General features: G+C 41.8%; 2 protein-coding genes across 3 annotated transcripts; one reads left to right on the top strand and one right to left on the bottom strand.

The window, feature by feature from the left end:
* The first annotated feature begins 2,434 nt into the window (after positions 1-2,434).
* Positions 2,435-4,087, top strand: LOC100826335 (pentatricopeptide repeat-containing protein At1g09900). Its single transcript, XM_003566225.4, has one exon. It carries the CDS (start codon positions 2,435-2,437, stop codon positions 4,085-4,087), a length of 1,653 nt encoding a protein of 550 aa, XP_003566273.1.
* Positions 4,088-4,462: 375 nt separating this feature from the next.
* On the bottom strand, positions 4,463-12,442 carry LOC100825508 (CSC1-like protein At4g02900). Of its 2 annotated transcripts, XM_024458374.1 has the most exons (13): positions 12,015-12,442; positions 11,429-11,569; positions 9,881-10,261; positions 9,520-9,669; positions 8,417-8,552; positions 8,070-8,171; positions 7,683-7,802; positions 7,507-7,587; positions 7,004-7,344; positions 5,931-6,176; positions 5,486-5,810; positions 5,042-5,275; positions 4,463-4,908 (listed from the first exon to the last, which is right to left on the bottom strand). In XM_024458374.1, exons 3-13 carry the CDS (start codon positions 10,192-10,194, stop codon positions 4,654-4,656), a joined length of 2,304 nt encoding a protein of 767 aa, XP_024314142.1. In that variant the 5' UTR covers positions 10,195-10,261; positions 11,429-11,569; positions 12,015-12,442; the 3' UTR covers positions 4,463-4,653. The 2 variants fall into 2 exon arrangements, with proteins under 2 accessions (XP_024314142.1, XP_003568506.1); XM_003568458.4 differs by lacking the exon at positions 11,429-11,569.
* Between the last annotated feature and the right edge of the window lie 9 nt (positions 12,443-12,451).

Genomic DNA, 12,451 nt, shown 5'->3' with positions numbered 1-12,451 from the left:
GAGTAATTTAGAATAGTAAGATGCATATGTGATTAGTCTAAGTTACTACCTTCATAGCGGGTAGTAACATATATGTGGTGTCATGCATTGTGTCATCTATTAGGTTGTAGACTCATCTTGCCTTGGTTTGTGTGATGTTATGGTAACATATCTAGTTACCACAAACCTCTCTCTCCTCATTAATAACATGCCACATCACCAAATTTGCTTAGTTGACAATTATGTTACCACCTATATTACTCTCACTATGAGGCTGGTCATAGCGGGGAGTAACTTAGAGTAGTAACATGCTTATGTTACTAGTCTAAATTACTATCTCCATAGTGGGTAGTAACTTATGTATGGTGTCATATATTGTGTCATTTATTAGCTTGTAGACTCATCTTGTCTTGATTTGTGTGATGTTATGGTAACATATCTAGTTACCACCACACTCTCTTTCTTCATTTGTTACCATGTCACATCACAAAATTGCCTAGTTGGCACTTATGTTACCACCCAAGTTACTCCCATTATGAGTATCCTGAGTAGTATAATCCTCCCGGTCACTGGACGTCTGGACCAACAGACAACCATTGCCTTGGATCATTTACATCTTATCAAGGCTCAAAGTTAAAGAAGATTCACACTCTCACATTGCCCTTAAAACAGACAACCGTTGCTTCGGATCATTTACATCTTACGAAGGCTCAAAGTTAAGAAGATTTACACTCTCGTGACCTGGTGACATGGGCCGTGCCCTAAAAATAGCCCGTCGGCCGGCCCGCGACCCGGTTGGGGTCATGCGTGGATGATCATGTCCATATCATCGTGATGTGGCTCGGGGGTGGCCCGATCTTTCGATGAGATTGATAACTCTCGATTTGGGTAGGAGGTGACGTTGACGATCCAACTATGGCCTAGGAGGCAGCGCCTTAGCAATCAATACACCAACTCTAGAGAGTTATTGATCAAGTGGGGGCACGATCAACCTGACCACGAAGGTCTTTGTTCCTGCAAGCAATCAAAGAACAAGCAAGAACAAGATAAATAGCAGATGCAATCTGAAATTGCGAGTATACTATATCAAACCAATGTTTCAACGAGACGATAAGTTGGGGTTCCAAAAGCGGTAAAGCAGGTGGTCTAGCCGACACCCGCGATTACACGAATTTGCAGAGATGCCTCACTTTTAACTAAACAAAACCCAATTCTCCTTATGGGGCTCGTGCGGTATATAAAGAAAGATGGAGAGAGATTTTCATCCACCTTGATTAAGGAGGCCAAAATCCAACTCTTTTTTTTTAACAAGAGGCCGAAATCCAACTCTATCTCTAACTTTCTTAACAAACTACAACTCTTTAATTAGGAAACAGAAAAACAGATCTGTCAGCTTGTTTTGTCCGCCACGGTTAGCACGCGTCGTATCTTCTGGTGGGGCCGGATCCTTTGGAAAGGTCTCGAAATTATCTTTCCAACAAGTACTTGTTTGCTTGATTTGGACTCCGTATGCGACCTGGGTGATTAAAAAAAATTCTGGTCTCCTGACAGCTCGGACCCGGATCGGATTCAACTTTAGTTCGTGATATCTTTCTTTAGCAAGTTCCAACTCATGTGCCGTTTGATTTGTTAAAACGTACACTTGATAGGCTTCACCTTTCATCTTCCGTTGTATGCTATCGCACCTCATTTTTACTTTGAACTTGTGGAATTCAATAAGATGCCTACATAACAAGATTACACAAGATAATAATTCTGCGCAAGTAATATATTGGACACAATTCATAATGAATCCAGCTGATTATAATTGTTATCGAGTGCTTCAATAAATAGGTATGGGCACAACCCGTTTAGCATTTTTCTTTGTTTTCTTACATAGCTCGCCTAGACCATATCTTTTTCTTTTCACCCCGGACTTTCCCTTCTCTCTGTTCTCTTTTCCTCTGGGCCTTCGCTCTTTCTTGGCCCATCTCTCGAACGCCTCAGCAGCTCAGCATGACCGCACGAGCCACCTTGATTTTGCTCTAAAAAAAAGAGCCACCTTGATTTTTTTCCTTCGTTCCTCACGCAACCGATCGTTTTTCTAAACAACGAAACCACCAAATTAATACCCACGTGACACTTTGCTCATTTTTCATATTTTTTATTTCTCTGAATTTTAAACAACGAAACCAACAACAGGCTGAACTGGCCAGGGCTGGCCCGGCCGGTTTGCGATTCCGTGCCTGGGCCTGGGTTTGGCTGAAGCGGGCCGGCACGGCATGGCAAGCCGTAGCCGGCCCGTGTGCCAGCTACAGCCAGCCACGTACTGGTCCTCTGTCTCACTTTCCACCCGCCAACAAGGGACGTTCGCACATTGCTTGCTCCGCCTCTAGGCTGCGAGTCCGCAACCCGCCGCCGCCGCCGCTCGCAGGCTCTCAGATGTCGCCGCCGCCGCCGCCGTTCCCACCATCGTATGCCCTATCTCTCTCCTCGCATTCCCCGTCTCCTCCTGGTACGCTCCCTCTCGTCCACTCACCTCCGAGACCACTACTTCCTCCTGCGCTTCGCTGCCCTCGCCAAGGAGCTCTCCAACCAACCTCCGCCCTTGCCTCCCCCGACCCGGCCACGGTCCTCGCACCCGTACGACTACAACCGTCTCATGTCCGCGCACGCCGCATTCGGTTCTGGCGACGGAGCCGGCGCAGGCGCCGACCGCGCCCTCCAGCTGCTCGACGAAATGCGCAGCCTCCTCCAGCGCCGCCCAGACGCTGCTTGCTTTACCACGGTAGCTGCAGCGTTATCCTCTGCATCCAGGCCTGGCGCGGCGCTTGCCGTGCTCGAAGCTATGGCCGCGGATGGAGTCGCGCCCGACACTGTGGCTTGTACTGTGCTCGTCGGGGTATACGCCTGCCGCCTGCAGCAGTTCGACGCGGCCTACGAGGTCGTACGGTGGATGACGGATAATGGTGTGGCCCCAGACGTGGTCACTTACTCGACTCTGATCTGTGGGCTGTGCAGAGCTCAGCGGGTAGCTGAAGCTCTGGGTGTGCTGGACTTGATGCTGGAGGAAGGATGCCACCCGAATGCACACACATATACACCTATCATGCACGCGTACTGCACTACTGGAATGATTCATGAGGCCAAGAAGCTGTTGGACTCGATGATCGCTGCTGGATGTGCTCCAAGCACAGCTACTTACAATGTCTTGATTGAAGCTCTTTCCAAGGTCGGTGCTTTTGAGGAAGTAGACGTGCTTCTTGAGGAGAGCACCTCAAAAGGGTGGATACCTGATACAATCACATACAGCACATACATGGATGGGCTATGCAGATCCGGTAGGGTCGATAAGAGCTTTGCATTGGTCGATAGGATGCTATCCAATGGGTTGCACCCAAATGAGGTCACTCTGAATATCCTTCTTAATGGTGTTTGCCGCAGCTTAACTGCGTGGGCTGCAAAATGCCTTTTGGAGTGCAGTGCAGAGCTTGGGTGGGATGCCAGTGTTATCAACTATAACACCGTGATGAGGAGGCTTTGTGATGAGAGGAGATGGTTGGCTGTTGTCAAGCTGTTCACTGACATGTCCAAGAAAGGGATAGCTCCAAATAGCTGGACCTTAAACATTGTAGTTCACAGCCTCTGTAAACTAGGAAAGCTTCGTAACGCGCTTTGTTTGATGGGGAGTGAAGAGTTTGTTGCCAATGCTATCACATACAATACATTGATCCATCATCTCAGTTTGTCAGGTAAAGCTAATGAGGTCTACCTCTTGCTTCATGACATGATTGAAGAGGGCATTGCTCCCAATGAAACCACCTACAGTCTTGTGATTGATTGTCTATGTAGAGAGGAGAAATTTTCGGTGGCACTTAGCTGTTTCTACCGATCATGTGAGGATGGTTTCTCTCCGTCTGCAGTTTCAAGTATTGTACGCGGTCTCATTAACGGTGGTAAGCTTGGTGAATTGCATAATCTGATTGGGTGGATTCTTGGGCAAGGATTTGCAATAGATGTGTATATGTACCGGGAAGTGATCATTGCTTTTTGTAAGAAAGGATACTGTCAAGGCAAAGAAATGTACAAAGTATGCCATGTATTGGAAAGAATGCTCAGTTTCAGATGATCAACAGGAAAGAATTTCTAGTGTCTGTACCTAATATTGCAAAAAATTTGTTAATAGCTTATCATGTTTTTTTCTTCTTATTCTTTTTTTTTAGAACACAGTACAAACGCTCACAACACAATGTTTGATTTGCTTTTCTTCTGGAAGTTTCGAGTTCAAAATTATTGTGGCAGTTCAAAATCGATGCACCTGGTTGGCCCAAGTTTGTCGTAGGAAACTACTTTGCCTTATACAAACTTTTCAAGACTACTGTAGCTTGCATTTATAAGGCATCAATACAATCCTCAGTATGAATGTATCATGTTAAACTTAATTGGGTGCAAAGTCTTGATTCAACAAACGGCCAAGTTAGTGCTTGAGATGATGAAGTGCTCAAGGGCTCAAATTATTATCTTGCAACAGTTCTAAATTTATAATTTCATTGTGGCAGCACATGCTAATGCACTTATGCAACTGTTGATCATGTATAATGTACATTCTGCTACATGTCGCACTTCCTTTTTCAAAAACATTTACAAGATCACCAAAATCTAAAAAATGTTACATCTTCTCATGAAAGTTGGTCTTCAAGTAGGGCGCATCCGACTGGACTCTCCCTCATTAGTGCCAGAACTGGAGTTGAACTTACTCTCTACTGGTGTGTTCATGCGGGACTGCCGCCTCGTCGCTACGAGGGGGTTCTTCTCTTCTTCATCCATGGCAACAAGCTCATACAAGTCATTCTTTTGGAAAACCGGGTGCACATATGCATCCTTCAGGTAATCTCTCAAATTCAGAGTTGGGTCATTTGCCCGTTCCAGTGTGTCCTTAACCATGGCTTCCTGCAAAACCATGCAGTAAGTATATGCATCAAGATGTCCTAGCTTAACACTTGGGACACTATGTTGAACATCTGCATGAAGAATAAGTTTCTTTTTTTTGCGGGTAACTAATGAAGAATAAGTTTCAACCTACCTGCAAGGGGAACTTTATATATGCTGGTTCAAACCGGCCCTTGCAAACATAGTGGAACCATATCGTCAGGACAGGAAGAGGAAGAAGAGAGACAGTGGACTTTTCTGCTTCCTGTGTGCTCAGCAGCCCCAGTAAGAGGATTTGAGATACTATTAGTGCGGCAACAATTCGCCTTTGCACATCTGGCCAGAATAGTCCACCGCTCTCGTATTGCTGATTATAGACATTGATGATCTTCCAAACGAAAGAAGCAGAAAATATATTATTAGTGACCTGTGCTAATAGAAGAATTAAGGCTAGAAGGCTGGGTATTATTAGTCTACTACAGGAAACAATCAATTGTTTCTGATTATATGGGTACACATAATTTTATGTTCTGTGCCAATGTGGAACACCAATAAGAATAAATAAATAAATCATGCTGGTGAAAGAATAGAAAGAAACCTGGTGTCTGAAAACAAGATAGGCAAGGCTGAAGAACACGATGATGAAAGGAAGAAGAATTGGTGTGACAACAGCATATACAAGACCTAGGAGAAAGTACAGTTGTATTCGTGGTTCTGTGGTGCCAAAATCCAAGCTCCCAGGGTTCATGGCCTGCTCCCGATCCTGCTCAGTTCTGACCAAGAAAGTGTTCTTTATATGGAACATGACCAGCGGCTTCAACCTAAGAACTTCAGCAGCGACACCGGCCCATCCATCAACCATTACGTACGTGATGAAAAATGTAGCTTTCATGGGAATTGATTCTCCGACGGTCTCTGGAATTCTTGTGCCAAGCAAAGGAGAAGAATGGACAAAAATAAATAGATTAAGTGGCACTAAATATTTACTCCATTGTTATGATAGAAGTATCAAAGCAAAAAAGCAACGGTCAGATTTGGCTTACTTGCTAGCAGGCTGATGGATAAAAGTGTCGAGCTGTTGGAATGCTGTTCCAGTTATTACACTCCCCAAGAATACATTGACAAAAAGGAAAAGGAAATATTTGGAAGCTGTCTTCCTGTCCAATCCAGATACTGATATGTGGCCTTCAATCTTGCTCATGGTCATAAGAAAAGTCGGGAGAAGTATAAGGAAGATTTTTAATGCTATCCCTGGCAAGAAACCTTGTATAACCGACTTCAAAGAATTTCTGTAGGATATTGCATTTGACGATGATGATTAGATCCAGAAAGGCAACACTCCTTTCTTTAACAACTGTAGTTGGATTAAAAAACAAATGAATCGATTTATGTAACATTTATTTAATTATCAGAATTTGTCTCTGCACTTGATTGTTCAAGTATGGGAGAACTTTCTTTTTTGTGACTAATATTCAACATTTCCAGAGAGCAGAATTAAGTAACATTAATAGCTTGTATACCTCCGTTAAAAAATATAAGGCGCATTTCGTTTCCTTTGACCAACAATTAGTCCACTAATATATAATTTATGTGACATAAAAATTTGATATCATTGTATTCGTATTCAGAAGTACGGAGTACTTACTTATGCTCATAATTTGGATCGCATAATCTACATGTTAATAGAGTAATTCTTGGTCAAAGCCTTCTTCAAAGATATCAAGGATTTAAGCACTGGAATACAGACTTTGCAACTAACGAATTGCAAATGTTAGCCATCTAAATTGGCAAAACTGCTCTGTATGATCGCAAAGATCACGCAAGTTGGAGAATACAACTGCCGTGTCCCCATACCGACACTTGTAAGCTCACATGTCATGGTGTTCTAAAATTTGTACATCTTTACGATGAAGACAACCTAATTTTCCAAACTGAAATGTGTACATGATAGTTGCTAGCTAGGCATGAACTAAGTCACAAGTGAGTTGATGCCTTTTTCAATTGTTAAAGTAGCAGGATGGCAGGATTTAGTAGATGCTGCTTGTGAAACAATGTGCCCTAAATATATTTTTGTTGAAAATTCAACTGTAAACAAAGAGCAGTTAATTATACTCACCTTTCTATTATAGGTTTCAAGAAAGGAAGCCGCCGCTCAATGTCTTCTAGATTTGCCAAGGATTGGACAAATGCAATTGGTATCATGAAGAAAAAGGTCAGGAAGAAGAGCGAAACAGACATGATAAGCCTCCTAACCGAGAGCTCAACATAAGGGATTGCAAGATTGGGCCAGTAAACATCACGAGGTTCTGGAGCCCACTCGGTTAGCCACACCGTGGGGTTACTTGTCTGCTGTGTCTGAGCACAAACAGCAGCACCCCACTGACTTTTGAAAGACACAAATGCTGCCGGCATAATAGCGTTAGGGTCAGTCATCACCTTCTGTCTCTCCTCATCTTCCTGTAACACAAGTTAAATACTGTTAATATTGCTCAGTAGTATTATGGACGTTATGAGGTACTAATATGCACTACACTGTACAATCAAATTAAGGATAGTGAGTCTAATTACACTGAATATAATGAAATTAAACGGGACAAATCCTTTGAATGAAACTAGTACCTGCTTACATAGCTCCTCAATTGCCTCCCTGTAGTATTCTATTGCATCAACTTTTTGCCCCCAAAGACCCCACAGTCCTGTCTATAAGAGAGGTAGTTGATTCATACCACTTGCCATATTAATTAGAGAATCAGTGAAACATATTTGTTCTTAAATTTTGAAAGGGGGAAGTGTACCTTCATAGTTGGCTTCTTAGCCGGGTTATGAGCATGCTGATTTTCGTAGTAGACCAGCCAGTTTTGCAAGCCTTTCTTTTTCTCAATCAAGCCAGCAAGGTCATTTGCATTGTATACAATCTGTTGATCACATACTTAACGAATTACTACAAATAATACTAGAAGGTACCTGGAATTTTGTTATAGACAGGCGATCCCTCTTTCTAGAAGAGTAAACAAATGCTCCTACTTCAGTTGAAGAGTACAGAAAATTTTTGCACTTCAGTTTAAGAGTAAAAAATAACTGAACAATCTTGCACTTAAATTTTAAGCTTTCTTTGTTTCCAATCATATAGTTATATTCACCATAAGAATACTACAGCGAACAGAAGATAGGCAAAAGAAAACCTGATGACTGAGGTAATGATCCCGATGATTCACAGCAAAGAAGTGCTCAACATGCTGACTAACTGTTTCGTCTGGGTCCGGTGGTACATTTCTCACAAGTACCTAAACAAAAAACAAACGTGTTAAAGAGTAGGAAAGTCTACACGACAATATAGTTCTGTTAAAATAATTTTCAATGCAACAAGTCTGCTAAAATAGATCTGATAAGATCCACATTTAAATCTGATGAATTTTTAATCTACTCCCTCCGATCCATAAAAAGTGTCGTCCACTTAATACAAAATGGGCGACACTTTTTATGGATCGGAGGGAGTATTAGTTAAGCTGGTATGGAGAATGTTTCTTACTGTGAATTGATCAGGTCGACGATTCTGATTAGCGAGAAAGCGCAATCTCATAGTTGTTATAACCTTGTATTCATGATACAACACGTAAAATGTCCAAAATGTAAACACATAGGCCATTCCTATGTGCGCCCAAAACCTATGAAAACATTCAACAATTCAGTACAACACTTGTCAGTGAAGTGAAGTGACAGGAGAAGAATATATACAAAAAAGCGGTATTTGTAGCTATATGAATAGTTACTACTTGGGAAGATATGATTTCTGTCAATTCAGTTTCAATTGCAGATAAGAATAACAATAAGCTGTGTTTGCTTTGCTTCCAAACTATGAACATTAAAACTGTCAACTGTACAGCTAGGTGATTGTGTTGGTTACATAAGTAATTGCTCGTTCTGTCACAAGTCACACCCCAATCGGATCCGAAAGAATGATTGCACAAAAACTGATGAGAACTGTTCTCTGGAATACCCTACAATAAAGGATTGCTTTTTGCAGGTAGTCCTTTGCTTTTTTTAATATGTAGAAACAACAACGTGGCTGGAGTTTTAAATGCTACTCCGTGTTAATTCGATAGGTAACCAACCATCTTACACTAGTTCAATAGGTAATAGCTTTGGTTTACTTATAAGCCTTCGCAATGAGATATTTCACCGGTTAATTAGTTACACCAGACACCAGTTGATTGGTTACCTATCCAAGAAGTTCAAATGTTTCTGGTCGAAATGTTTCTGTTTGGATAGGTAACCTGCAATCAACTTACACCAGAACTGAGAAGAACTTGGAACATATTCACAAAACCCACATTTCTGACTGCCACCTTACCAAAATAGAGACAAAGAAAAGATGCATTTTAAATACCTAATAACAGTACTTATAAATTTTACAAGGTTCTAATTAGGACTCTATGCAACTGATATAATGGACCTAGAATATCTAAAATAATACATCAGCTTTAGCAATCTTGGGATACTCTTTTTTTTTTAGAGTGTCAATCTTGAAATACTCCATAACACACAACACATGACTAGTCGAAGAAACATGGCACAATGCATGCTGGTGCTGCAAATAGTACAACATATAGATGGAGTGCACATAATTAATACCTTTTTGAACCTTTTCCAAGATTTGATATTGAAAGCTTATCAATTTGATCATAATTTAGATCCTTTTGATTTTCCAAAGTTCCACTAGTCCAATTGACAGGAACTAGGACAATGAATGCCAGCACAGCAATTGGCACAAATATTTTCAAACTACAAATCAAGAAAACAAAGCACCGTCAGTAAATGTAATATGTTTATCTGTTACACATTGTGATCTACATGTCTGTCTGTTGACATCATAAGGGACGGCCACATTTCATCATCACAGTAGCAGCCGTATTCATCCTTTTGAAGCTTGAGAGACATGAAAGTGAAAGCATTGTTGTGATGTGAGAATGGGAAACATGAATATCATGCTCACCCAAGAAGATAGATGCGAACATATACTGCGGAGTCTAGTCCTGCATGCTCAATTAACTCAGGTTCTGGCATTTGCAGAGCTGCAGGCATCCAATTCAGAAACCGGATATATGTTGACAGATCAGCATTCACAAATTTTGACAAAACAGTTCCTATGCTTCTTGGGCTGCTTCTTGTCCCTTTGAGGTACCATTTCGGAAAGTACACCCGATCATTAATAGGTTGTATCCTCAGAACTGCAAATGCAAGAAGAAAACCCAATGCTGATAATATATTTATTCCTGCTGCAACGCCAATGTCATTGAGGGAACCCATCCCGCTCTAGAGAGACTCACTCCAGAACATGCATCATAGAAGAGTAGCTAACTGTAAGACTAAATATCTGCACAGAAAGGAAAACATGGTAAAATGATGTGTAATAGAAACATAGATTTAAATTAGTAGAACGGCTATTTATTGGTCAATCGAAGGGAACTATGTCATAATCATTGGCACTACACCGTCTCGGCGCTTCTTCTAATGAAAAGACACGCACTTAGATGTGGGTTCAAGAAAAAAATCACTGGCATTAGCAACTCAGATGTCCTGGTAGATTATGAACGGCAATTAAAGTGACTAGAAAAAACTTAAACGACCTATGACAAAGGGATTCCATACGACTAAAGATGTAACATAATACAAAATGAAAACTTAGATATTGTAAATTCTAATCAGTATAGAAATGATATGTTTTAAGCTTGTTAACGATGTTATGGCTCTTTCTAGACAAATGACTTTAGGTGCATATAGACATAATCAATGAATGAGATCAGAATCTACTTTGACTGACATCGTTCAAGGATCCATGAAATGGCAATCAGTGAACCTCCAGAAATGATCCATCTAATTTGTGAAACCATAAAACTCAGAACGGTCGAAGCAAGAAGTTGAACCTTTTATTGCATAGCTGGAGGAACTAGACAATGCTCAAGAAAATTTATATGCGATTCTTTGTAAAGTATTTGAAATGAACCACGTGTTAATAGTGTTATGCCTCTTCCCCCAAGCTATGTCTAAAACCCAACTAGTTTGCTACATGTATGGAGTCAAATAATTGTTGGCACCTGGATCCTGAATTTTACTGAAGCAAATAACTTTGTCGCACACCAAAAAAATAAGACGGACACGTATTATCAATTTGTCAGTGTACTTTCCACATTTAGCTGATTTTACAAGAACAAATGGAAGTAATCTCTCATCCATGTAACATTGCAGTAGCTGGTTCAATGCACTATGCAAGAGAAGAGGGCCCACGAAGGAAAACAATATATAGGGAGCGCCGAATTTCCTAATTCTCTCATATCTAGCTGTAGCATAATGCAGTCCTTGCAGGAATTTTACATATTTTGATCCCGTTACCAATTGCCCGTAATCGCATCCATGAATCATCCGAAGCAAAACGGTAGACGGTAGACCGAACACCTAAAATACCTTAACCGCCGCCATCACACAGGTTAAGAAGAAGAAGGTGGAATCAAGGCATTACAATTGTGAAACAGGTAGGCGTTACCTCCTATAGGTGCCCCTGGGGGTTTCGCCTAATATGCTTCGAATCCTGTTATAGCTGGGTAAACAAGGGCGGGCTACGGGGAGAGGCAAAGGGCGCGGGGCAGCACAGTCGCGTCGGCAAGCCGGTCGCGCAGGCCCGGTTCTGAGATTTCAGAGGCCCGGTGAGAAATTAGGACTCGTGAACCTGTTGTGGCCCTAAATAAAATATATATAATAATAACTAATATATGTATATAGTATAAACTTTCAGCGGCAAAACTAACAATGAATCAAAAGTTACATTTATATCAAAAAAAAAAGTTTATATATATTATCTTAAAATTTTCTCGTAACATTTCTTGATGCAAGGTCGTTGATGATGCTATAAGTATCAATCTCATCCACCAATTTCTTCTCAATGCATAAAGTTCACAAACCATTTAAACTCTCTGGCAAACTGGACTTTATAACAGTGAGCTCAGAAATTAGATCATTTAATTCAACATCATATGAACCATGTAGAAAGAAAGTACGGAGTATTTGCAAATTCGCAATAACAAATTGGAAATTAAAGAATGATAAGATGATGCAGCCCCTGTCCTCGTCACCTGAGGTGATTTAGCACAGCAGCAGCAGCCAGCAGATGGGCAGAACCGGCTCAGACGGGCAGGCAGGCAGAGGTGAATAATCAAGGACCGAAGGGGAGAGCGCAGAGGTGGCCACAGCGAGGCCGGCAGGACAATGGAGGCGCAGGTCCTCGCGGAGATCGCCAGATCGGTCGGGGACTCGAGGAGGCGAAGGGTCTCGTGGGGCAAGGAACAGCAGCGATCGGGAGGGAATCGACAGATCGATCGGCCAGCCCGAAGAGTCACGATGGAAGTTAAAACTTCGCTTCGGGCTAGCTTTCGAAAGGGGAGGAGATCGGAAGGGAGACGAAGATGAGGGATCGTCTGAAAAATTTGTCGGGTTTGGTTATTGAGCGAGGGGATGAGACGACGACTGGCCGGCACGACGCGGTCCGGTTGCTCGTCTCGTCTTGTTTGGC

The sequence above is a fragment of the Brachypodium distachyon genome, chromosome 2, assembly GCF_000005505.3.
Source record: "Brachypodium distachyon strain Bd21 chromosome 2, Brachypodium_distachyon_v3.0, whole genome shotgun sequence".
Taxonomy (NCBI): domain Eukaryota; kingdom Viridiplantae; phylum Streptophyta; class Magnoliopsida; order Poales; family Poaceae; genus Brachypodium; species Brachypodium distachyon.
The sequence above is the reverse complement of the archived record's forward strand: the minus strand, read 5'-3'. Positions and strand labels throughout refer to the sequence as shown.

Bases quoted from the DNA above. Each gene is read 5' to 3' on its own strand.
- LOC100826335 (XM_003566225.4), top strand. From the start codon at position 2,435: ATGCCCTATCTCTCTCCTCGCATTCCCCGTCTCCTCCTGGTACGCTCC.
- LOC100825508 (XM_024458374.1), bottom strand. From the start codon at position 10,194: ATGGGTTCCCTCAATGACATTGGCGTTGCAGCAGGAATAAATATATTA. The intron at 7,588-7,682 runs GTACACTTCCCC...CCTCTCTTATAG, and splicing joins CTAAGAAGCCAACTATGAAG to ACAGGACTGTGGGGTCTTTG. The intron at 7,345-7,506 runs GTACTAGTTTCA...CTTGTGTTACAG, and splicing joins TTGAGGAGCTATGTAAGCAG to GAAGATGAGGAGAGACAGAA.